Source organism: Dermochelys coriacea, chromosome 6 (assembly GCF_009764565.3).
Source record: "Dermochelys coriacea isolate rDerCor1 chromosome 6, rDerCor1.pri.v4, whole genome shotgun sequence".
NCBI classification, from domain to species: Eukaryota; Metazoa; Chordata; order Testudines; family Dermochelyidae; genus Dermochelys; species Dermochelys coriacea.
In genome coordinates, this window is record NC_050073.1 from 24,001,975 (window position 1) to 24,028,137 (window position 26,163).

The window sequence follows — 26,163 nt, forward strand, 5'->3', positions numbered from 1 at the left end:
GGCAGGTTCTGATACACTTACTCCACAAATAGTTTTCAGAGTAGCAACCGTGTTAGTCTGTATTCGCAAAAAGAAAAGGAGTACTTGTGGCACCTTAGAGACTAACAAATTTATTAGAGCATAAGCTTTCATTGAGCTGTAGCTCACGAAAGCTTATGCTCTAATAAATTTGTTAGTCTCTAAGGTGCCACAAGTACTCCTTTTCTCTTTCCACAAATAGTTTAATTGATTTCTACAAGGCTATTTTGTGAAGCATGGTGTTACCTGTTATGAGTAAGAGTTGCAGAATCTGGGATTTATTAATGCACCTTGGTGGGACGTGTTCTCCTAAATCATACAGGCGCTTTTGTAAACACTACCTTTTGCACTCTGCAGTCAGTTCTTCTGTGCTTGCTAAACAGGAACCAGCATGTTACATGGAAAGGCAGCTAGAGTATTGCTCTGCGTGAAGGGAAAGAGGTTTCATAGTACCATCAGTTTTAAGGGCGGAACTGATCATCAGATCATCTTGTCTGACCTTCTGTATATCACAGGCCACCCAGCCTACCCGCACACTGAACCCAACAACTAAAATTAGGCCAAAGTATTTACAACCAACAGGAGACTAAACTGTTGTGTGCCACAGGCAGAGTACAGGAGGGACTGAGGTGCACCAATGATGGAGGCCCCCACAATGGCAAGGAATTTATTGAGTGAGATATATTCAAATGATCCTAGCATGCAACCTGCACCCTGCACTGCACAGGAAGGCCAAAAAAACAAACCCCAAAGTCATTACAAATCTGACTGGGGAAAATTCCTTCCTGACCCCACATATGATGGTTGCTTCTTATGCTATTGATTTATAATCTTGAGGCATGGAAAATGTATTAATCTTCCTGAAGACATGAAATCTTGAGTAAAACTACATGTTTGGGATCTCTAGCATCCTCTAAATTGTTCACCAGTGTATTTACTTGGGCTAATTTACAGAGAGCAATAATTATGTGGGGAAACGTTACAAAATGTGAGTTTTATTGAATTCCAAGACACGCAGACTGAGGTATCCCTAAGTATAGGCTACTCTGGGGAAAATCAATATATACCAGACTAACTGACATGTGAATTTATTTAAGTAGCAAATGGATTATTCTTCCATGTTTTTATTTTCTTGATTTTGATTAAGCGAGCAATTCTTTTTGGCTACAAAAAGACCAAAGCTCCTGATGCTAAGGATCCAAAGCTATTTAATAATATAACATTTCTGTCTGTCTCCCTGCTGCATTAGCTTTTAAAGGTGTGTGTTTGACTCAAGGTACTACAGTACTTGTTTTTAAATTATAAGTGAGCTACAATCTGCAAGGGTTTTTTACATGGATGTGAGGTTTCAGAGTAACAGCCGTGTTAGTCTGTATTCGCAAAAAGAAAAGGAGTACTTGTGGCACCTTAGAGACTAATGCTTTAATAAATTTGTTAGTCTCTAAGGTGCCACAAGTACTCCTTTTCTTTTTACATGGATGTGAGGCACTGTTTATTGTGTATTTCATTTCTGCTTAGTCTCGCCTGCCACCTGTTGGTGATACTTGGAACACCTAATTTGAAAGAGTTTTACAGAACTGTAGAAAGGATTGTTACAAAAACATATGGCACATTTTTAAAAAAGGATGATGAAGCTGTTAATTCACTCCTTCAGTGCTCAGCTTACTACTTACATCCAATATAGTAGCAACTATATGACCTATAGGCTTATCCTGTACTGCCTTTGGTTGTGTACAAATTACAGGGATCACATTAAAATATACAAAAGGGGTTAATGGTAAGTAAATTGTTGTAGCATCCTTAGTAAATTGTAAGCCACACAAATGTTATGTTGGTTATAGACTTAGAAAAACTTAACTTTCTTTCTTTGCTTGAAATTAGCTGTTTCTGCCATACAGTTTCTCAGGGGAAAAGATGATTTCCTTTTTTCTGCGGAGGAATTCTAGGCAAATACAAGAGTCAGTTACTTGATTTTCTCCCCCCTCCCCCTTTTTAATTGAAAAAAATGACAAAGTCCTTTAGAAAACCTAAAAAATTGTTTTGGCATTCATTGTTTCTCTTAACAGTTCGTTAATGCGCTTTGATTAGTTCCATTTCAAAGAATACTAGATGAAAGCACATTAACAAATTGTTAATGCGTGTCAGCAAGGTCTATGTGGACAGTTATTCAGTGGCAGGGTAACATGGGTCAGATTCACACCCCATCTTGCATTGTGATTTTGTGGTGTGTGTATATGCAATTTTTTCAATTAAACAAATAGAGAAAAAATAGTAATTATCCACCAATCTATTTCAATGGTAGTCGGTGTCCTTGTAGTGGAGAGAGGCATGAGCGGAGTTATTAGTTCTGCCTTGGGAAAGGAAAATGTGTTGAGGGCCTTTATGGCTACTTTTATTCTTTACAATCCAGGGTGTGTGTGTGTAGAGAAGTATAAATAGTGGGGAAAATATACAAGGAAAATTGAAACTGAATTAATGTACTACCCTCCCTTTGTATTTTTCTCCATCTGTTGATATTTCACAGAAGTAGCTTCCCTCTAATTTCTTTACTTTTGTATTTATTTCAGATGAAGGAGAATTGTGTGTTTGGGGTAGCAACAAACATGGGCAGCTAGTGAGTAAAGAGCCTTTTCTCGTTGAGCCCCAGAAAATAGATGCTCATTTTTTCTCGGGTGAAAAGATTGGAGCGGTCTGGAGTGGATGGACGCATGTAGTGGCGCAAACAGGTAGGAGATCCGAAAAAGCAGCCAGAAGTTAAAAGCAAATACTTAAATATCCACGTTATTCTAGGCAAAACATTATTTTAATTTGATCTTCCTCACTGTTAATAGTGATGCACAGAGATGTTTTCAGATCAAGCTGTACAGTGATAGTCTTCAAAAAGTAGGGGAATGGATTTCTGTCTATCAAGAATACTCCTGCTTCTCTGAAAACTTAGTATACAATAAGAGCATCTGGTTTATTTTAGATGCTTGCTGCTGCAAAAGCACCAATATACACAAACAGCTCAGATCACCAGATGATAGAAAGGGGGTAACTCTCCAGTAAGTGAGAAGTTCCAGGGACCAGCCTTCTGGGTGAGGTTTAGCCTCATCCTTGGAGAAAAGGGAGTCTGGTGGTGTTCCATGCAGTGGTAGAAGATTTTGGCTTCGGTTTCCAGGTTGTAGGGTCATCTTTGGTGAGAGGTCTCTGGCAGATTTCTATCAAGGCCATAGAAATTATACTTTGAGGAAAACCTACTGATGAGACTCCTTGTGGTTCATCTAGGCAAGGAGTTTTCCTGGGCAGTGGGATCATCATTAGTTAGTGAGGAAAGATAGTCTGGTGGTTAGGGCATTAGCCTGGGAATTGGGAGACTTTGCTTCAGTTACTTGCTTGACCACATTCTCAGGGCTGGCCTTAAACCAAATGGCACCCCAAGTGAGGAGTGTCTTTGGTTGACCCTCCTCCATTTGTTAAACTTTTGAATACCTTATTTTTTATTGCATTTGTAGCCCATTTTGCAACTTTGATGTATGATTTGCATGCATGATTCATCCCTGTCGTATAAGACAATACATTTGCATGCTAGGATCTGTAAATCTATACTTATTCATGCCATATGTAAGCAAATAAAAAAAATAATTTCCTTTACGCTTAAAGAAACTTTTTAATTTTAAGAATAACTGAAATGTACTAACATCAAGAAATTGAATTGTGCACCAACATTGGGTGGACCAGTGTTAAATAGTGTTACAGAAGGTGACAGCATTGGAATATTAACCCCAGTCCTGTTTTAGATATTTTCCCATCAAATTTGTCCCTTTCTGCAAACTAGATTGCAACTGAGCTTTTTGCTTCCTATACTGAACTCCTGAAGGCTTCTTTGGGGACATCTTTTATTTTCTATGGGGAAAAACAGACAGTATTAGGGAGAGCAAAAGTCTATGTTCTGCAGACTTAGAAAGTCATCAAACGTTACATGTTAGGCATGGTAAAAGAAGTAACAGTAGTTCTTTTATATTGTTACGTAGATAGGGGGTTTGCTAGACAAGTTATTTACTTGTTCCCATAATATAAGAACTAGGGGCCAGCAAATGAGATTAATGGGCAGCAGGTTTAAAACAAATAAAAGGAAGTTCTTCTTCACACAGCGCACAGTCAACCTGTGGAACTCCTTGCCTGAGGAGGTTGTGAAGGCTAGGACTATAACAGGGTTTAAAAGAGAACTAAAGAAATTCATGGAGATTTAGTCCATTAATGGACTATTATTAGCCAGGATGGGTAAGGAATGGTGTCCCTAGCCTCTGTTTGTCAGAGGATGGAGATTGATGGCTGGAGAGAGATCACTTGATCATCATCTGTTAGGTTCACTCCCTCTGGGGCACCTGGCATTGGCCACTGTCGGTAGACAGGATACTGGGCTGGATGGACCTTTGGTCTGACCCACTATGGCCATTCTTATGTTCTTATATCACTGGTGTCTCATTAAATATGTCCTTTATTAGTTGCTACTTACAAACTTCAAGTTTTAAAACACAAGTACACCTTCATAATTACACAGTAAAGCAGGGTTAATAATACCATAGCTGGGCTTTCACTTCACTTCGTTCTATCATCTCACTGACTGACTGGTGATGCCCCGCCGCTTATGTATCCACGAGGGCATGGCTAACAACATTATAGATTTGAAGAAAATGTAGTTCTCAGAAAGCCTGGAACATTCCACGAGATTCTACAAAGGTCCAGAACATTCTAGGAGGTTAGTGAAAAATGAATCCACACATGGATACCTGAAACATATTACTTCAAGCATTCTATTTTCCCTTTTGTCACTAACAACAAAAACAGCACCTTGAGCCTGGTGGCCCCCAAGCCCGGCATGCCAGGCGGTTGCCTGAGTCTCCTGCCTGTAAATCTGGTCCTGCAGTGTGATCTTGGTCAAGACTCTATGCCTTGGTTCTCCATCTGTAAAATGTAGAAAATTATTATATCAAATATTAAATGTACTATACAATTATAGTATTTATTTACCTCATGAGGGCAATGTGAGGAGAAATACATTAAAACCTGGGAAGGTGTTCAGATACTGTGGTAATAGAGGCCATATAAGTACTTAAGATTGAACTCAACCTAGACAGAAATTCTGGATGGTACTGTGTGTCATCTTTGCAGTTATACAAGTGCATGCTAGCAGGACTACACTGTTTATACTATTTTGTGGTCGCTTGTAACCCCAAAATGATTTTTCTTAAACTATTATAAAAAGGACAGTTAAAAATTATATGGCAGGCATCAGGAAAACCTGATGGAATGGGATTTAGTTGTTTTTAAGGTTGGGAGCCTAAAAAGGTCCAATATTTCCTCTTTAATCTACTTTAAATAGTAATGGATTTTGAAATTTATCCCTCTGTAAATCTTGGTATTTATGTCATCCCTCATTACTATAACTTCTGAGTGCCTCTCAAGTGTATCCATTTGTTTTCAAAACACTCCAGGAGGAGTTAGGGGGAAGTATTATCCCCATTTTATGCTTTATGAAGACATCTGTGCAATGAGATGTGGTAGAGGAAATAACAAATAATATAGCACTGTACTCATGTCTTCAAATAGACTAAGTTTTTTGCATTTTCTCTTAATACTAGCTCTGCATGTACTTGAGTTTTCTTGATTTCTTTTATTCCACTTTTTAAAAAGTTGTATTTAAAAAAAATCCCAGAAAATAAGATGCTAGGCTGTATTGTTCGGTTTTGGTGAGCCATTTCATAGTCAGCAAAATAGAAAATATCCGCACAAGATTGGGAAAAATTATTACAATGAGGGGGGACTGTCCCTATGAGACAAGAGGAAAGAAAATGAGTATGATTTTGATCTGAGCCTGCAGTCCCTACGTCATCATGTGAAATTAAAGAAAATGGGACTATTCGCGTGTGCAATGTATGCTGGATTGGGCCCTTGGCTAGGAAAATATAAAAGTCAGGCAATGTGATAGAGACACTTGTATGTACAATAATGGGTGATCTGTTGATGGCCAGCAGGGGGCACTTTCATTGTTGCTCTGTCCAATAATGCAAGGACAGGAGGAAACTGGATAAATTAAAAAGCAACCCATTAAAAATGGATAACAGGAAATATTATTTTTAGTAACACGTAAGTAGCCTGTGGAATTTGCTGCTGCAGCATATTTCACCAGTCTGAGCTTCTCCCTGGCTCCAAAGCATGCCCTGCCATGCCCAATCTTTTGCACGGAGGTTTATTTCCTTAACAGAGGTTAGCAAACAAACAAAAAACCATCCTTTTAACTCTATCCTTGGCCCCAGGCTTCAGGGCCACCTTTCCCAGGGGTCTCTGGCACTCCAGCTCCTGGCAGCTTCCCAGTCTCAATGAGTTCTGCCCCCTTCTTGGAGCAACCCCCCCCCCAGGGTTGCTTCCCTGAGCCCCTGGTCCCTTGCTCCAGGGACCCACCAGAGGATCTAGCTTCTCTCCAATGTGGGTGTGTTTCTTCCATGGTGCAGTCTATCTCAGTCCTTCCTCCTCCAGCTTCCCATTAGCAGCCCTTTATAGGCCCAGGTGTAGCTCAGCCCTCTTTAACTAGCTGGATTGGGCTCACCTGCTTTGGTCCAGGGAAGCTTGGCTTAGTCTATCCATAGGGACCCGCTACTCCATGACAGCATATTATATAGGCAAATAGCTTACTGAGATTAACAAAATGATTAAATGCTTGTATAGAATAAAAATAGCATTTGCAGTTATGTTAACTAGTATAAATTACAAAGGACATAGTCCTTAGACTTTGCTGTATACATTGATTGTCAGCTTGGGGGTGGCAGTAGGGTGGGGTAGGGGTAGGCATGGTCAAGAAATAGCATTTCCCTGGTAGTTTTGCAGAACTTCCCAGAGGGGTCTTCACTTTCCTCTTAAACTTCTGTTTTAAGCCATCGCCAGAGTCAGATTGTGGGCTAGATGGCCTCTTTGTCTGTCCTGACCATTCATATGTTCCTATTGATTATCTAAAGACAGTATTTAGGAAGGGGCGACAAATCTCCCAGCATTATTATCTGCAGAGAGTTAAAATTATTGCACTAGTTCAAGGTTCTGGACTTGCTGTGCTAGGCCTTGATCCAGCAAAGCACTTAAGTAGATGCTTAACTTTAAGCATATGAGTACTATAGTCTCATTGATTAAAATTCAACATATGCTTAAGTGCTTTGCTGGATTGGTGCCATAAAGCATGGTACCAAATAATACTATTGGTGTGAGAGAAGAGTGTCTATGATAATGTTTGATAATTGCAAACTGCTGTGCTAGAAATGAGTGGAATGCAATGGACCACTGGATACCAAAGCATTTTTGCATTCTAGTGGCAGATAGCATTCATCACTAGCACTCATGATTCATGACACATGAAAGTTGCACAAATCTGACAACTACCTTAACTTTTTTAACCCTACTTAAACTCTAACCTGTTTTTGGAGGCTTCTGTCTTGAGAATTCTTAGAGCTATAACCAAGGCAATGCACTATTTGAAAGCGTATTATCTTTGTTTTCAGATGGAATAAAAGCACTGATCTCTAACTGTAGGGTTCATGAGAAAAGTGGTTCCACCATTAATGCTGATACTGAAGTGGGGGAAGCAAGACATTAGTTAGCATAACCCGATTTTAAAGAGTGGTGATTGTCAAAGCAATCAGTTTGTTTCAGTATTTGTTGCCAATAAATATCAGCTATGTGAAACTTCATGTAGCGGATATTTATCACCAGCAAACACTGAAACAAATAAATAGCTTTGACAACAACACTCTTTAACATCAGGTTATTTTGACTAATAGAGAAAACACTTGAAAATAATTTAAATGGAGCTACACTGACTTCTACCCTCTAAGGATCTGGGGCAAAATTTTCAAAAGAGACTAAGTGACTTAGGAACTTACTTCCATTTTTAAAAGTGACTTTTAGGCATGTAGGAACCTAAGTCTTATTTAAAATCAATGGGATTTAAGATTCTCAATCCCATAAGGCCAAATTTTCAAAGGTATTTAGGTACCTGAAGGTGCAGATAGGTGCCTAGTGACCTTTTCAAAAGTACCTAGGCACCTAACTCTCATTGATTTCAAGCACCTAAGCACTTCTGAAAATCCCATTAGGCATCTATTTACATCTTAGGCACCTAAATACCTTTAAAAATCTTAGACCCTTAGACACTTTTAAAAATTTTACTCCTTCTCTAATATGTGTTCCTCCATTATGTGACCTTCTCCCTGCAATGAATGAGAGGCTGCTTGAGTCTCCTGCTGTTGAGTTCATGAGCAGTTCCTGATTCCGCTGTAAAAGAGGGACCTAAAATCACCAGATTGAGGTACATGGATGGATTGAGGAAATAAAGGATTTAGAGGGAAAAAAAAGGATGAAGTCTGATATTTTCTCCACTTTGGCTACTATGGAAGGTGGAAACGGGATCTATGTTTATCACTAGAAACATCAGACTCAGACTGGCTTCAGCAAACAGAATCACAATGAAGGAACTTTGTTGTGAGAGAGTTTTACTTAGTTAATAGTCTATAACACAGCAAAATATAATAGTTGAAATAGAGGTTACTTTAAGCGTCACTGTTTCAGGATCCACCAGGACGAGAAAAAATTTGGAAGAGCGGTACAAATTCAGGCCCAATAAATGTTTTGAAGCATCATCCAGATCAAAAGTTTAAATTCCTGCCAACATGGCTGTAAAATGCTATCTATCAGAGAAGACATATAATGAAAAGGGTTGGGTAAAACTTGAACATTTTGCTCATACATAAAATTATAAATGCTGCTATTCCAACATGTTCTCTTTCAAAACATTTTGATTTTTATCTGCTCAGACAAGCAGCAGTTGACTGCAGAGAAAACAGAACATTAAAGAAGTAAATGGGACAGCAATGTTGCTAAAAGCAACCATCTGGAGGAAGAGTTGGCTTTTTTTTGGATGCCTTGATTTGACACTGTGTAAACATGTCTCAGGAAGTTATTTCTTCATTATTAGATGTAAGGAAGCAACATGGCCTATTTTTTCCCTCAGTTACATTAAGTTTTGCCTCACACTTACACTGCTCTTATTTTTAAATATTTATTGTTTCTTGTATGCTGTTGGTAGGGTTTTGCAGGGCGATGTTCAGCTATATTTGTGCTTTTCATTTCTTCCTACTTTCTCCTTCATCATAGTTGGGAACTCACTTCTGAGGTTAGGGAGATGCCTGGCTTTTTTTTCCATGTAAGATATGCTATCGCATCCAATGATAATGAAAGTTCTCCTCTCTGTCATTCTATTGTTATTTTTTTGCTGTTTATTCTGTCACAAAATTCATTGGTTCAGGACTAAGATACCTTTTTCTGAGGAACATGAATTGCTTGTCTTACTAGGGCTGTTGCTCTTTTTCACAGAATGTTCTATATTCACATTCGCCTTAACTGATCTCCTTTAAGTCTTATTTTTTATCCTTCTAAAATTGGGTTGTTTCTGTCAGAGTATTCCAGTCTCTGTAATTTTGGGTCTCTCATTCCCCTTGTGCTATCTTATTTTCAGTAACAGGTGAAGGTCTTCAATGCAGGCCCTCTGCTTCTGCTTTGATTCCCGGGTTCCCCACAAAAGGAGACATGTAGTTAAGCTGGTACAGCCTTCCTTGTGCTCTTTCAAGAAGAATTACCTTGTACCGTAAGGTCAGGTCCAAAGCACATTAAAATCAATAGAAAGTCTCCCATTGCATCCAATCAGCTTTGCATTAGATCCCTAGTGATCAACTAAACACCTGTATTAGTCTCTACTTTGCTTCCTATGTTGATACTGATGCTGAGTGACTTTTCGGGCACAAATTTCAATTGTAATAATACCTCTGTTACTGACCGCAACATTAGTATTGCTCTCCACATCAGGTACGCATCTGATCCAAACCTTATGCCTCAGTTTCCAGTTTCAGCTGTGCTCTCTGCAGCTAATGAGCACAGCACTGCTCTAGACAACGATTTTTGTCACCACAGCCTTCGTGCCAGCAAAATGCTCAATGCCGCAACAGTCATTGCTATAACAGGCGTCTTCCAAATAGACAATGCCTTATAAACACAAGCAAGTGCACCCTTTCAACTTGCGTAACAGTGTTAGCTGTCATTTGTGGTCTCCCTCAACGTGTTTACGTCAGTCAGAGTGGAATTGCACATCGATCACTGTGAATTTAGAAGTTACTGCTTATCTGTTTCAAAAGAGAACTGAGCTCTGTCCTGGAAAGCTAAAGATGTAAATTAGGCTACTCTCTGAAAGAGTAGACCTCACCTGACTTGAAGGCAATCCTAAATATAGTAAAAGTGTGAGAGAAAAGCCTTTATTAGACTTACAGAAGGTGAATCATCATCTTCAGTTCAAAACAAGTGATTTCCTGATTAACTGGGATGGCAGATAAATAAACTCCTTTAATCTGGGCTGTTTTATTATCTAAGTATTCTCCTGAATAAATTCACTAATCTATTTTTCATGTACCATCAAATGAAATTACACGTCAGTTGAGTCTGCATGAAGAAATTCTTGACACAACTAAAGAATTCCCAGCTCCTTCACCCAGAGGGAGTATCTCAGTAGTGCAGTTACAATGCTATTTCTGCCTCCTGCAAATCTCACTGCAGCTCTAAGAAGTCTCAGAGGAACAATACACAGTCAACCCCTATGAAAACAGCTTCAGTAGCATTAAGTCCTGAAGCCAAACGCAATTACTGAATCTGAACGTCCTTGGATGTCCCTTAGCATCAAACCAGTTAGCGCACATAAAATTATTTTATGTGGTCTTTTCTGGCATGTTAGTCATCCACATAGCAAAACTGAATCATACTCTCTTAGTCCAATAAATGCCTTTAAAGCAAGTGGGGATCCATCCCTGCTAGGATTTGGATGAAGTCAATAACTCGTGTCACTGGAAGCAAATGGAAATCTCCAGTCATTGTCTGCAGTACTTGCACAGATATCTTCTTTCTCTGTCACCACTGGGTAAGGCCATCACATTTGCTGCTAAGTAATGTAATAGGTCTAGTGCAAATGCAGCTAAATAAGGCCTAACCTACGCTAGGAAATTAATTCGGTATAACTGCATTGCTCAGGACATGTCTACACTATCTACTTAAGTCAACCATGTTAAGTTGACTTACAGCCACCGCAGTAATTACTGCAGTGGCTCATGTCCAAACTACCCTCCTTCTGTCGGTGATCTGCATCCTCTCCAGGAGCGCTTCCACTGACTGAAGAGGGGCAGTGTGGGGGGCTGAGAGCCAGGGCTGTCAGCTCCATGCAGTTCCCTGCCGGGAGTGGTGGGTGGCTGCCTGAGTTTCTCGGTTCCAGAAGTGGGGAGTCAGGCGGCTGGGAGCAGAAGCCAGGGGCAGCCAGGCTCTAGCTTCCCAGCTTTCTTGACAAGACAGCCAAGAGCTGATATTAGTAATGCAATGTTTGCATAGACACGGCATCATCCTAACTACACTGACATAAGCCCTACGTCTTTTATGGAGGTGGAGTTATTATGTTGGTGGAGTACGGTATGTACATCGGCAGGACTAGGCTGTAGTGTGTACACTGACATAATTATCTCGATGTAAGCTGCTTTACGTCGACCTAAAAAATCCACACCCCTGACCAATGCAGGTAAACCAACCTTTCCTCCGGCATATACAGTGCTAGGTGGATTGGAGAATTCTCCCATCTACCTAGCTACCATCTTTCAGGGAGGTGAAATACCTACGCTGATGGGAGAACCTCTCTATGCTATGCGTAGGTAGAGTCTTCACTGAAGTGCTACAGCTGTGCAGCTGCAGTAGTACAACTGCGGTGTTTTAAGTGTAGACAAGCCCTAAGTGGGGTTATGCTACTGATGAAACTGGCCTCTGAAGTCTAAGGAGTACATTTTCAGTCCACTAGAGGTCCTTTTCGGTATTGCTTTGAATTAAGTTTCAGAAGCAGCCCTTAAAGGATGCCTTGCCAGCCTTGTAATACTGAGAAGCTCTAACGGAGTCCAAGCACTGCTTTGTGGCTCTTGCTTAGTGCCAGTAAAGCCTCCGTTGTTAAGGGGAACCTATCTTTAGCTCTTCAGCTGCCCTATTTTAGCCAAAGAATCCTTTGCAGAAGGGACTGCTTTTGGGTAAGGGCTACCTTAAATAAGGTGCAGTCATTTAAGGAGCTCACATTTAATGGAGGTTAACTGTATGTTGGGCATATAGCTTTGACCTACTAGAGCCTAGATTTACATAAATACTAGAATTTGCATTAACTGCCGTTAAGGGGAGATTCACAGTCTTGTTTTCCCTTTCCTTTCTTAAGAAGACCTTTAGGAAAATTACCTTGCCAAGAGGCAAAGTGTAGTTTATATTATTCCAGACCTAGTAGCCAATATTGATGTGGCAACCTCTGCCTTTAGGGGCATCTCTTTCTAACAGAGCTTTCATTGCAGATCTGTTCCTCCGTGGATGGCTCAGATGTACTCTTCCTACAGTACTGAGCACATCATTGGCTTGATGAATTTGATTGCCAAAATGTTATATTTCATACGTTGCATGCAAATATGGGCTAAATCCTGCCCTGCATGGGTGAGAGCAGAGTAGCTAGCCCGGTGTGTTCTCTGCTTCAGCAATCCAGCTGCCTCCATAGGGCACAGTCTGGTGAGGCAGTTAATTGAATGAATGTGATAAACGCTTAATTCCAGTTGGTGACAATCGAACACTTTGAAACTGAATGAAGTCTCTGACATTCTTTCTCATGCACAATAAAAAAAAAAGCTTTCGGGGGCGGAGGGAGTGTGATTTTGAGATTTGGAAGAATATATAAAATATTAGAGATTGGTCAAATCAAAGTAACAAAACCATTGGCAGGTCTTAAACTAAAAAAAACAGTGGAAAATTAGGTTCTTTTAAGGCTGAAAACTACTTGTATGGCTGCCCTTTTGCATTAAGCATCTTATCTGGTAAGGTCATTTGCTGTTCTAAAGTCATCTGGTGGAAAACTATGTTCTTACCTCCCATATGTGATGCAATATGTGTAATGAAGAAGTGTAATGAAGAAGGTGCGTTGTCATTTCTGAATTTCTTGTATTTTCAACCAGTCCAGTCATCATATTCAAATGTTCTTTTCTTATGTGATTATTACATAATGCAGTGTTTTTTAAAAAAGAAACTGAAATTCAGCTTATGAGCTGATCTCGATCTCCGTGATGTCTTCAGGTTCAAAGGGAGCAGGGTCTGGCTATTAATGTAATAACATCAGCAATGCTGCTTTTCAGTAACAATGGGAAGGGTTTGTTATAGTGGGTTTGTGCATAGGAAAGAAGATCTCTGTAACAGGATATTTATCCTCGGAAACACTCTGTGACATAGGTAGACAGCTATTATTATCTCCATTTTATAGATGGGGAGACTGAGGCAGAGGCTAAATGGTTTACTTTGTGCTACTCAGCTAGTCACTTGCACAGATGGGATTGCAACACAGAACTTCCAGGTTTCTACTCCCATGCCCATTTGTCTAGTCTGCACTGCCTGTCCATGCAATGAAAAGTTACACTATAACAGTCTTTGTGCTTATGCATGTTGCTTGCTGTCATGATTGTTATTTGTTGTTTGTAATACAGTAGCCTCCTTAATAAAGGATTTATAGATTTTAATGTTGGAAGGGGCCATTACATCATATAGTCTGTCGTCTTATGTAACACAGGCCATGGAATTTCACCCAGTTACCCCTGTATTTAGCTCAATAATTTGTGTTTGGCTAATGCTCTTCCTCCAGAAAGGCATCCAGTCTTGATTAAAAGATATCATAGAATTATAGAATACCAGGGTTGGAAGGGACCTGAGGAGGTCATCTAGTCCAAGCCCCTGCTCAAAGCAGGACCAATCCCAATTTTTGCCCCAGATCCCAAATGGCCCCCTCAAGGATTGAACTCACAACCCTGGGTTTAGCAGGCCAATGCTCAAACCACTGAGCTATCCCTCTCCTCATATCAAGAGATGGAGAAGCCGCTATTTCCTTTGGTAGTTTTTTCATCAGGTCCCTGTTGTTACTAGGAACTGTACAGACAAATAACAAAGAAGATAATCCATCCCCAGTGAGCTTTCTGTCTAGGAGTGTGAGAGAGGAGACAACAAGTGAACTAAAAAGACAAATGGGATGGGGGAAGATGGGAGGATGAGGTGACAAAATGAAGAGTTGAGCAGAAATATGTGGTCAGTAATAACCTCTTGTGGTACTTTGAGTTTGTTATATATATGTTTAATAATCCCTTGTAGGACCTAACTTACCGGGGTGAGAAAAGAAGAAATTCTAGCTTAAACACTAAATAATGCCTAAGTAAAAATGAGTAGAGTGAAATGCGGACCAATATAAAGTGGGGTTTGGAGGAGTATTAATACAGAAAAGAGAACTGTGGCAACTCTGGAACAGCTTTTGGTTAACTTAAAAATTATTTTTGGCATTATTATACACTCCAAATTCACACATTCTAGAAAAGATGGCAGGCTTCAAGTGATATTGAACGCTACATGATAACATTAATCATGGGCAGACATCTCTGTGCACGATGTCATTGTCTATAACTCATTGAGATATAATGAGATTGGTCTGTTGACAAGTGTAAAGTGATTTGTAATAAAAATAAAAAACAATTGCAGATTACTTTGCATTGATCTACTTGATAAGGTCTGTCATATCCTAAAGAGTTATGTCTGCAGCTAATGCTGGTTCTTATCTGCTGCTGAGTTCCATAAAATACCTTTTGATGTTATTGAATCTCTGTGACAAGTGAACAATATAGGTATGCAATATTTTGGAAGTGAAAGTGCTAGTTAAAACAGTGAAGCTTGACAGAGAATTGCCAGATCATGGAATATACATTCAGCATTGGCATGAGCTGTATTTTCAACTAAATCATCCTCTTACAATATTTTTCCTGTGATGTTTACCCTGGTGAGGTGTTTGGCTTAGTATGTCATAGTACTATGACTGATATGGTCTAATTTTCTGAAGTGACTGGTGATTTTTGGGTGTCTCAATTTTGGGGTGACCAATTTGAGACACATTAAGGTGGCCCACCCTGATGGTCTTGCATTTGAACTGGACGAGACGGACAAAGGGAGGGAGAAAAGGGATACAACATGAAAGCAGATTGAGAACTTAAAAAATTAAATGATTCATCCAAGGACACACAGCAAGTCTGTGGGAGAGCTTGGTATTGGACCCAGATCTCATGAGTCCCAGGCAAGTGCCTTAGCTTGAAGACTGTTCTTCCATAAAATAGCATAATATCACTTATTTTGATTTGATTAAATGGTTTTTTATTGCCTTGGTGGGGTCAGTCCTGGACACACAGTACTTCCTTGCTAAATCAATGTTTGTACGGGTGCCGGTTGGACTATGTGGTGACCTAATGAAGTTTGTTTGTGGGCAGCAGTTTTACATTAGTTTATTTGTTCTGATGGGTGAAAATGTGTTGCTTATGAACTAGCTGACTTTCATTCATTTATACTTTATTGACTGCTTATAGTTGTTTTGCTTTGTCAAAACTGTAGTCTCCTTGGTCAGTCATTTTGTGATTCAAGTTGCTTTTTAATTCTGGGAACTTTAGCATTGTTAATATTTCTAAAATGTATGGAATTAAAGCTTTACAGAAATCCGTTTTAAGGAATCTACAGATCATTCGGAATACACAGGAGCAGCAATAAAGATCTTTGGTGCACATGGGAATTAGCTCATTTTTTCCTTAGTTAAATCTCTAAACTGGGTTCCCAGTTTCATCACACATTGATCTTTTACTGTCCTTTTAACTTACAAAGTTTATGGAAGCTGCAGCTGTAGGGGTTGATGGAACTGTGTGGTAGAGTTCTTGGCAGTTTGATTCCTGGCAGACAGCTGGCTGAAAGCTGACGTGGAATGCTGGACTTCCTCTCCTGGGAACAGGAGCCAAATCAGAGGCAAGTGAGTGTGTAGGGGATGTCAAAATGCCATCTTGAGGATGACTATAATTGTTTTATAATACTTTTCATCTGTAGCTAACAAAATGCTTCATGAAGAAAGCTGTTCCATTACAGTCATTATGCAGAGTGTGATTACGAGAAGCATAGAAATTAAGGATATGTCTACAGAGCAGAGAAAAATCTGTGGCTCGCCCGTTGCTGATCCGCTGCTTTAGACTGACCCAGCCTGCATCTCCTCATCACCAGCTCAGTCAGTTTTTCTAAGGGCTGCAGGGTGGCCAGTCCAGCAGGCCCTGCTAAGAATCTGGAATGGAACAGAAGACCAGTAGAAAGTAGCTCCAGGGGAGTGCGTGGTGCTGCAGTTTGGTCACAATCAACACACATAGTGAGTTATTTTTTGCTCACTTGCCAGCTCCTTCCCTTCAGTGAGAGAACTAGATGGCTGTCCATGGTCCCCCACTGTAAGCTGGCTCACTCAAAAAGCTCTCTTAAACGCAGAGCCTCCCACAGTCTACCACAAACTGATGCCTCACTCCCCAACTCAGAGTCTAAGCCTGAAGTCTAAGGGTGGTGCTTTACCTTACTAATTTATTAGACTCCAAGAAAAGTGTCAAAGTTTTCTCTGGACCAAGGAGGATGCAGTTTTTATTCAGTGGGTTTTTTTTTTTCATGATCTGTGGGTGGCTTCCATCTCATTCTGGACCTATCCATTCTTGACCTATCAGAAGAAAAGAGATACTGCACTGATTCAAGCAATAGGCAAAGAAATGTGCTTAGACCTGAAGAAAGCCTATCTGTACTTCTCTGACCCCAAAATACCCTGTGATTCACAACAGCCAATCAACATTGTCAATTCATATCAGTGCCTTTCAGGTTGTCATCTGCTGCCAGAGCTTTGATGGTGAGTCTCTTTTCTGATCTTGGACAGCAAGGATTTCAAATTTATCACAGCATAGACAACCTATTAATAAAAGCCCATCTGCAAAGTAGACTGCCTGACACAGCACTCAAATACTGCAAGAACTTGGCTTTATTATTAATACAGAAAACGATTTTGCCAGTGCCACTGCAGAAGAGCCTGCCTCTGGGGGCTCACTTCCCAGTGAATCCAGGAGTAGTCATGCTATTAGAGCATTTCAGAAAATCTGGGATCTGCTGTGTTCACTCTCCAGGTCTTGCCAGGTTTAATTGCTGCAGTGGTTTCTACTCAGCACAATGGTAATCTCCCATGATGTCTTGCTTCATCTTTGTGAGCTCCAATCCTTCTTCCTCACTTTCAGCCCTACAGTATGGACAAGCTGCTTGTGCTTCCTTTAACAAGAGCTACATAAACAAAAGCTGTTGGGGTAGACTCTTACTTTGTGTGGGTGAATCCCTCTTGGCAATTGCCCTCCCTTGTATATACATTTCTCTCAACTGAGTAGCAGAGCTGGTTGTTGGCTCACTGCAAGTCTTGAGTTACATACAAAAATATATGTGGTTTGCAGGTTACCATAATGTCTGTAAATATATGGCCAAGGATTGTTACAGCACTTTCTTCCTTGAAGTTCAGGGGTCAGCAGTCTCGTTGATGTTATTTTTAATTTTACATGCTTGGGATGTTTACACATCAGGAAGAACACTGGTAACTGCCCCATCTCCCTGACGGTGCCCAGAATCCTTAGAAAATCAGCATTCCTATTGCTTCTGGTTTTCTGAATGTAATCGTGCTACAGCTGTAGTTAATTCTTTTTTTTTACTATTTTGTAATTCTATACTCCTGGCAATCTTGTTGCTCCCTACTGGGAGTTGCCTCTACACGGTTGCAATCTTGAAGAAAATGTTTTCACTGATTATATCACAATGGACAGATTAGGTCTGAGGTTTACCCTAAAACCGTTCCGTGTTTCAGAGTTGTTCATGTGTACAGTTTCTCAACAATAGTTTGCTAACAATAGTTACAGAGTAATTCAAGTCAAGTTTATGGAGCAGCTGTGGTTTTTTTCCCCTTCCTTTTTTGTTGGACATGAGTCAGTGAACCAAACTGAAAGATTTTTAATAAGCATGTCATGCCATATTTTGCTTGCATAAAGAGAAGGCCAGGAAGGTGCTAAAGCCAAAATAATTTTGTTTTAAATGTTTTCCCTAAAATAGAAATATAAGTGACTGGCAGTAAGCAAGATGGCACTTAATACATTTATTTGAACTTGAATAGACTTTCCCAAACTAAATGTGTTATGAGAGGATTGGCAAACTGAGATTTGGATGCCCTTTGGAAAATAGGATTTAAATGGGTCTCAGTTAAATTTAGATCATGCTGGATGCTGAGTGCCTTTTCTCAAGGAGTTTAAAATGGAAAAAATAACCATGCTGAATTTTGCAGTTCTTTTCCACTCATCTTTGGATGTGACAGTTTGGAAAGTGTCTGTACATAGCAGAGGGTAAGGTGCACTCTGCCTGTGGGAAAGGAGGGTATTAAGAGGGTACCTGTGGTGATATTTGTATTTGTTATAACAATATTTTCAATATATTATGCATGTCCATTTCTAAGCAGTCTGCCTGTTTGCAGAGGCAGCTGACATTTTGTGAGACAGAAGGATGCAGTGTGTTACATGGGAGACACCCTGTGCTCTCACCTGAAGGCTTTGCTTTTGTTCTTCCATGTTTGTTTTTTTCATTTAATGTAAATTAAGTCACTGCGCTGAAAGTATATGGTTCCCCCTTGCATATGAGAAAGCATACCACCTGTCATTCAATAGCTGTAACAGGTGGTGAAATCTATCTAAATATAATTTCCTTTCAGGAGGAAGAATTCAGTGCTATGTGTGACTGTGTCTGCTTCTTCTCTCTGGTTACCACTGGAGTACTAGTGACAGTTATTGCTAATGTTGCCTAATTGTTTTAATCTGTACCCTGTTCTGAGTTGCTCCTTCGTAGTTTCACTTTGTGTTCTGATATTTTCCCAGCCTGGTGAGGTTAAGTCTTGTTTTAGTATGAAGAGAATAGGTTAAATCCCCCCCACCCCCGGCAATGCTTTACCCATTATTAAGAAAAATAGGAAAAAAAGAGAATGAGATACAAAACAAAAAATTTGCAGGGAAATACCCGGGTCTGAGAAGCACCTTTTAATGGTTCAGTGAGAACTGCTTTTGTTTTAGCAGAGTTAGAAGTCTGAAAATCAGTCATGACATTCATAGTGAAATTTAGAAAATCAGTTCTTATTAACCTATCTCTGCTGTCACTGAATGAAGTCAATGGGAGTGCTCTAAGTGTAAATAAGATGCTATTAAGGCGATAAGGCTATCGTTTTCAGTGGCAGCTCTCTGATTCTTAGGATTTACCTCAAACATGCAAGAGATTCTTATATTAAGTCTGATTTGCAAATACTGTGATTTTTATTTTTATTTATTTTAATATATTGAAGTGCTAGAAAGGATGCCTATTCGTATACAATAGGTGCTCTTGACAGAACTTAAAAGTATATCCTAAGTGCAACAATGTAAGCTAACCCACTGCAAATCTGCCACACCCTACAAATTATATTTCCTCACATTTAAAAATGCCTGGGGAAAAAAGATGAAAGTTGCAACATGCCTTGAAGATCATTAAGTCCTGTTTAAAAAAGTGACGTAAGCTCTTAGGTGCCTAAGCCTCATTGAAAGTCAGTGGATTTATGGTTCTAAATGCCTAGGTTACTTTTGAAAATGGGACGTAAGATCTTAAGTCACTAAGGCGTTTCTGAAAGTTTTCTTCTGAGCTATTTTGGTCAAAGTAGGGGAGCAAATTCCAGAGCCTTGGGACCCTCACAGAGCATTCCTGGACCTTCACTTGTTTATATCAGTGGAGCTTCAGCTCAAGTTCTTCCACGGATCTCGACTGTGATATAACACTGGGGAAGAGGTGATCTCTTGGGTAGGTAGGTCCTAAGCCATTTAGGACTTCAAAGGTCAAAAGCGTTTTAAACTTCAACTGAGAAGTCTCAGGCACCCAAGGCTGATTATGGAGCATTGGCTGAATGTGCTTATGGCAAGATAAGTCACTTACCAAGCAGTTTACCACTTTCTAACCAGTTTTTAGTTTTAAAAGTTGAATTGAAATTAGATTAGACTGTGACAAGATTTAGCTCATCTTATGATTAAAGTCTTTATCACTTAACCTAATGATGAAGCTGAAAAAAGACAAGCGAGTACTGAAAACTCTCTTCCTTCTTGGCCTCTTTCAACCAGCATTTTAAGCTCAGGGCTTATTGGTGTCACCAAAAAAAAGAGCTAGTGCTTGAGATAGTGTAACTCACTGGTCAGCGTGTTGTGTCCCCCTCTGTACCTAACCCACAGAGGGTGCGAATGTGTAATCTCCTCTGGCTACAGAGATTTTTAGCTCACGCTGTAGAAACTCATGCTTTCAGGTCTGGAGGATCCTGGTTCATTCGCTGGCATTGGCGGCGTTCACAATAACATATCTTTATGTCAATGGTGGTGGTATGCTCCTGGGAAAAGAGGAAGATCAGGCAGGTGGACTGGGGCTGGAGCACTGAACTGGGACCTATTCCCAAATCTGTGATTGCCCTGCTGGGTGACCTTGGCCAAGTCACTTCTTCTATCTGTACCTTAATTTCTCCATCTGTGAAATGGAGATAATTATACTGCTGCCCCCTTTGCAAAGTTTGCTTGAGGTCTACTGATGAAGAGCTATGGAAGAGCTAGGTGGTGTTACTGCTACTGCTTAGGCCCTGTCTATATTAAGGACATTTGCACTGATCTAACCACACTTAGATAGTTACATTGATTTAGATCCCTAATGTAGATGTTTTGCAAGAATGCTAAGTGGGATTTATCTTGGTGCAGCTTAATCTGGTAGAAAACTGTACTGGGTGAAGCCCTGTTTGGCACTGGTGCAGGGTTTCCGCATTAGGGATTGCACTAGAATGACTAAATCATTGTTGTCCCCTTGGTGCAAATTGCCTCAGGACTTGTCTGTGTAAGAAAATTGCATTAGTGATTTTAAACTGGTGCAAATCCCTGAGTGGATGCTCTTATTTTAGTTGAAACCAGATTTATTGTCATCTAGTTTACAGCAGTTAGGATAGAGCTTAAGCTAAACTGAAATAAGCCACTCTTCAACTGAAATAAAAGTGTCTACACAGGGGTTTGGACCAGTTTAACTAAGTCACATAAAAAAACCCATTTAAGGGTATGGCTGCACTTCCAGATGTAGAGCGCTTTGATTTAAACCAGCGTTTGTAGAGCGCAGTAGGGAAAGCGCTGCAATCTGTCTACACTGACAGCTTCAAGCACAGTGGCGAGGCCACATTTGCGGCACTTGCAGCAGCATTGGGAGCAGTGCATTATGGGAAGCTATCCCAGTATGCAGTTGACTGCAATGTGCTTTTCAAATGGGGGTGGGGTGGGGTGGAGTGTGACAGGGAGTGTGTTGTGTGTATGTGGGGGGAGAGAGAGTGGGTTTTTGGGGGGCTGAAAACATGTCAGTGTGTTGTCTTGTAGATCTCCAGCAGCAGACCTCCCACTCCTCCCCACCTCTCTCTCTCTCTCACACACACACAAGCAGCATTCCACAGTAATGGCTTGCTTTGTCTCAGAGCTGGCTGTCAGAAACAGAGCTTTCAAAGGGCATATCTGCATTCCTAGGTGAGTTCAAAACAATGAGAAGAGTGGCCACTTAATTTAAGCGGTTTATGGGACATTTCCGGAGGCTGATCAGAGTGCAGTAATGCAACACCTTGTTCACACTGATGCCCGGGCGTTTCAGCCACAACACAAGTGTTAATCTTCTTGCCGAGATGGAGTACCAGGAGCGCTCTAGCTGTGGAGTCAGAGCGCTCTATGTGCCTTGCCAGTGTGGATGGGGAGTGAGCTAGGGCGCCTAGGGCTGTTTTAATGCGCTCTAACTTGCAAGTGTAGCCAAGCCCTAAGTTAAATCAGTGGAACTTTATTGTGTAGACAAGCCCTTAGTATAGACAGAGGCCGTGTATACCAGAGCTGTAAGAAGCATAGAGATTGCCACTTAGCAATTCAGAAATAGGATCAAAGATACTTAGAAAAAAGTGAAACTAGATAACTTTTCAGTTGATGTAACACAGTGTTTTCAGCACGAGTTTCAAGACGGTGGTAATGCTGAGCAAAGAAACATCATCAGTATCTGCAGCATTTTAATATACAAATAATTAAGTGCAAATGAATGGATCTTGTCAGCTCTTGTTAAGTTTAACTAGAAATATGCAATGATTTATTTGTCTTGATTGGCACTATGGTTCTTTTGGCCAAAAAATGAGGATTTAATTGTAAGTGCTATATATTATCACATATTAAATCTGTACACATACTTGAAGCACCATGAGAGTGATCAAAATGATCATAGAATAATATAATCATAGAAGATTAGGGTTGGAAGAGACCTCAGGAGGTCATCTAGTCCAACCCCCTGTTCAAAGTAGGACCAACTCCAACTAAATCATCCCAGCCAGGGCTTTGTCAAGCTGGGCCTTAAAAACCTCCCTAGATAACCCATTTCAGTGCTTCACCACCCTCCTAATGAAATAGTGTTTCCTAATATCCAACCTAGACCTTGCCCACTGCAACTTGAGACCATTGCTTCTTGTTCTGTCATCTGCCACCACTGAGAACAGCCTAGCTCCATCATCTTTGGAACCCCCTTTCAGGTAGTTGAAGGCTGCTATCAAATCCACCCCCTCTTCTCTTCTGCAGACTAAATAAGCCCAGTTCCCTCAGCCTCTCCTCCTATGTCATGTGCCAGAGCCCCCTAATAATTTTTGTTGCCCTCCACTGGACTCTCTCCAATTTGTCCACATCCTTTCTGTAGTGGGGGCCCCAAAACTGGATGCAATACTCCAGATGTGTCCTCACCAGTGCCGAATAGAGGGGAATAATCATTTCCCTCAATCTGCTGGCAGTGCTCCTACTAATGCATCCCAATATGCCATTAACCTTCTTGGCAACAAGGGCACACTGTTGACTCCTATCCAGCTTCTTGTCCACTGTAATCCCCAGGTCCTTTTCTTCAGAACTGCCGCTTAGCCAGTCGGTCCCCAGCCTGTAGCTGTGCATGGGATTCTTCCATCCTAAGTGCAGGACTCTGCACTTGTCCTTATTGAACCTCATGAGATTTCTTTTGGCCCAATCCTCCAATTTGTCTAGGTCACTCTGGACCCTATCCCTACCCTCCAGTGTGTCTACCTTTCCCCCCAGCTTAGTGTTGTCCACGAACTTGCTGAGGGTGCAATCCATCCCACCATCATTAATGAAGATGTTGAAAAAAACCGATCCCAGGACCGACCCCTGGGGCACTCTGCTTGATACTGGCTGCCAACTAGACATTGAGCTGTTGATCACTACCCGTTGAGCTTGACAGTCTAGCCAGCTTTCTAGCCACCTTATAGTCCGTTCATCCAATCCATACTTTTTTAATGTGCTGGCAAGTTTGGAACTGAAAGCATTAATAATACAAAATATTGACATGAAACATCTTAATAAGAATACTTTGCACTTTTGCAACTAGCTGAACTTTAAAACTGTGAAAACTGGTTATAAAATACTACCAAACCAAAACTCTTTGCTCATGCCAGCAGCAGCGCTTTGCACTCACGTTGTATAGGGTGAATGGATATATAAGATTCAAGGCCTGGGAGTTGAAACTGACCATCACAAAACAATGAAACAGATTGTACACTGTAGCAGTTAAATGTACAAAGTAAACAATTCGTAATCTCTCTCAGTTATAGTCATTTTAGAAGTTGCTTGGAGCAAAAGTAGGAAGCCATATTTTCAGATGGAAATGTGATTTTTTTTCCCAAGTTTACAGTGTTCTTTGAACTTAAAACATTAATAGCTTTAAAAATGCTACTGAACTGATTTGTTTTAAAGAAATATGGCCTTTTTAACGTGTGTGGAAGTAGTGGTGGTTTTTTTTTTTTTGGTAGAGATCAAGACTTCAGTCAACTTTAACATTTCCTGGCTTTTGACTAATTGATTACCGTGCCTTAACTGTTACTATTTCTGTATGTATTATTTAAACACTAACATTGTTCTCTTGAAGAACAGTGATCGTCTAAGCAGCATTGTTAATGTCATGTGAATGCAACTTCGATGAGAGTTAGGTGCCTAAGCACATTTGAAATTTCCATTAGATACCTGTCAGCAGTAGGAGGTGCCCAATAGCTTTAAAAATCTGTCATTTTGTTCTTTTCATTGTTGCAGTAAAGCCTCGTAAGTAATATGCATGTGTGTTGTATGAATAGTTGCTTTATGTAAGATAGCGTGGGATGCAGAAGAAATATCAACCATTATAAATATTAAGTACTAGATACATCAGTCTGAGATCTCATTTATGCTAAGGCCCCTTAACACTGTTTTCGCACCACAAATGAGCCTTAAAGCAGGTGTAAGTTACACCTTTGTGCAGTTGGGAATCAGGATCATAGGCTTTTTTAATAAATTTTTCCAATTGTGAAGTATAGGATAGTGATATGGGGGATCCATAGCTCGCTAAAGTCAGTTGGGAAAGGCTTTGGATCAGGTTAATATACTGGATCAAATCAGTAATGTTTGTTAAATTTCCCAGCTTCCTTCTAGGTGCTAGAAATGATTCCTCATCAGATATATCACCACGGAGCATCTTTCTGTCTTGATAAGTAAATAGATTTATAAACACAAAATCAAAATGTTTTCCCTGTTCAAGGACCTAATCCGGTGTTCTTGAGCGCACATAAATTTCATTGACTTGCCTGGGATTTTTGGGTGCTCAAGAACTACAGGATTGGCCTTTAAATATGCTCTTGACTCTTAATATATTTATCTATATAGTTATCAACCTAGCTCCCCAAGCATTCCTCCATCTATTACATTAGTCAGAATTATGTAATATAATTAGTAACATCCATATATAATCTCTTTCGGCTACATCAATTTTCATCTTTTTCCTTCTTCCGTGGAATGTGTTGCTCTGTGGTATGGATTTTCTTAAATCACAGCTTTTTTATAACTTTTTTTTGTTCTTTTGGTTATAGTATATGATAAGTTTTTGTATCTATTTCTCTAACATTAGTAACATCCAAGCCATATAACGTATTCTCACTACATATTACAGGTATATTTGTTGGTTTTGGGTTCTCAGTCTAAACTCTAGAATGGTATTAGAGTTGACTACTTGATTAATCTTTATTTGAACAATTTTATTTTTGCAAGGCGCTATTGTAAGCAATTAATAATAATGCAGTCTAAAGAGACTGAAAACAAGTTGATTCAGTCACACTAAAATTGTGCAAGGCTGAGCAGCTTCTCTGTGGCTCTTTCCTAGAAGCTCATTCTATAAACTGTAAGACCGAAGTGGTTTAGTAAATATTGATTCAGATGCCTAGCCCTTTTAATCATAGGACTTTAGCCTACCCCATTAAATTAAAATAAAATCTTTAACATGTATATGATTCTCCAGCATTTTCCCCTTATCCTGGATCAGTTGCAAACCTGGATCTAGTTTGCTGTGCATGTTTTGATAAATACAATATTACTTTGTTTGTATTGTTTCCAATACCTTTCCAAGTAGAGTTCCAGAGTTTGTATTTAATTTCATATTTTCCCCATCACTAAATTCTAGAAGATTGTGTGAGGTGGAACGAACTGAGTTCCACAGAAAAACTACTGTTTCAGGAAAATGCAATGACTAACAGTCCCCTAGAGGACAGCATTGCTTTCTGGTTTTGACTTGTATTTGGGATACTTGTCGTGAGATACTAAAGCCTAGAAGAAATACACTGGAATCTATCCCCATTTATGATGCTAAGGTGAAAATCAAGCTTTGCTAGCACTTTTATATTGCCAAGCTAGTAACAAGACTTTTTCAATTTCAAATAATTTTTATTACTTCTTTGAAAAACCTACATAGACCATTCAGAGAACCCACAGAATAAACCATGACCACTTCTCAGGTCCTGATTGATGAGATAGTCTTATCATTCCTTAGCTCAGGGTGTTGTTGCTTCATGTTGCAGTTCTCTGGCAGGCCAGACTGTCTCAGTGCTTGGCCTGCCATATGCACTGGCCCTCATGCCATTTGCTGCTGGTCAGTGTTGGGATTTAGCATGCGACCATGCTGTTAATTATGGAGTGTCATAATGCATACTGTAGTAGTGTGATAAATTCAAACACGAGGTGACTGAGGGCAACTGGGGCCAGTCTCTATCTCATCCTGAGT

At 40.1% G+C, this 26,163-nt stretch overlaps 1 protein-coding gene across 17 annotated transcripts in view; it reads left to right on the top strand.

Moving 5' to 3' along the window:
• The window catches only part of SERGEF (secretion regulating guanine nucleotide exchange factor), a 263,131-nt gene that overhangs the window by 14,115 nt on the left and 222,853 nt on the right, over positions 1 to 26,163 (top strand). For all 17 annotated transcript variants that reach the window (XR_005293772.2, XR_006282355.1, XR_006282354.1 and 14 more), the window contains exon 8: positions 2,586 to 2,744. Coding sequence is in view for 9 of the 17 variants with exons in the window: in XM_038407923.2 (XP_038263851.1) it covers positions 2,586 to 2,744 (159 nt within the window). In the remaining 8 variants the exon portion in view is untranslated. The remainder of the gene's footprint in view (positions 1 to 2,585; positions 2,745 to 26,163) is intronic.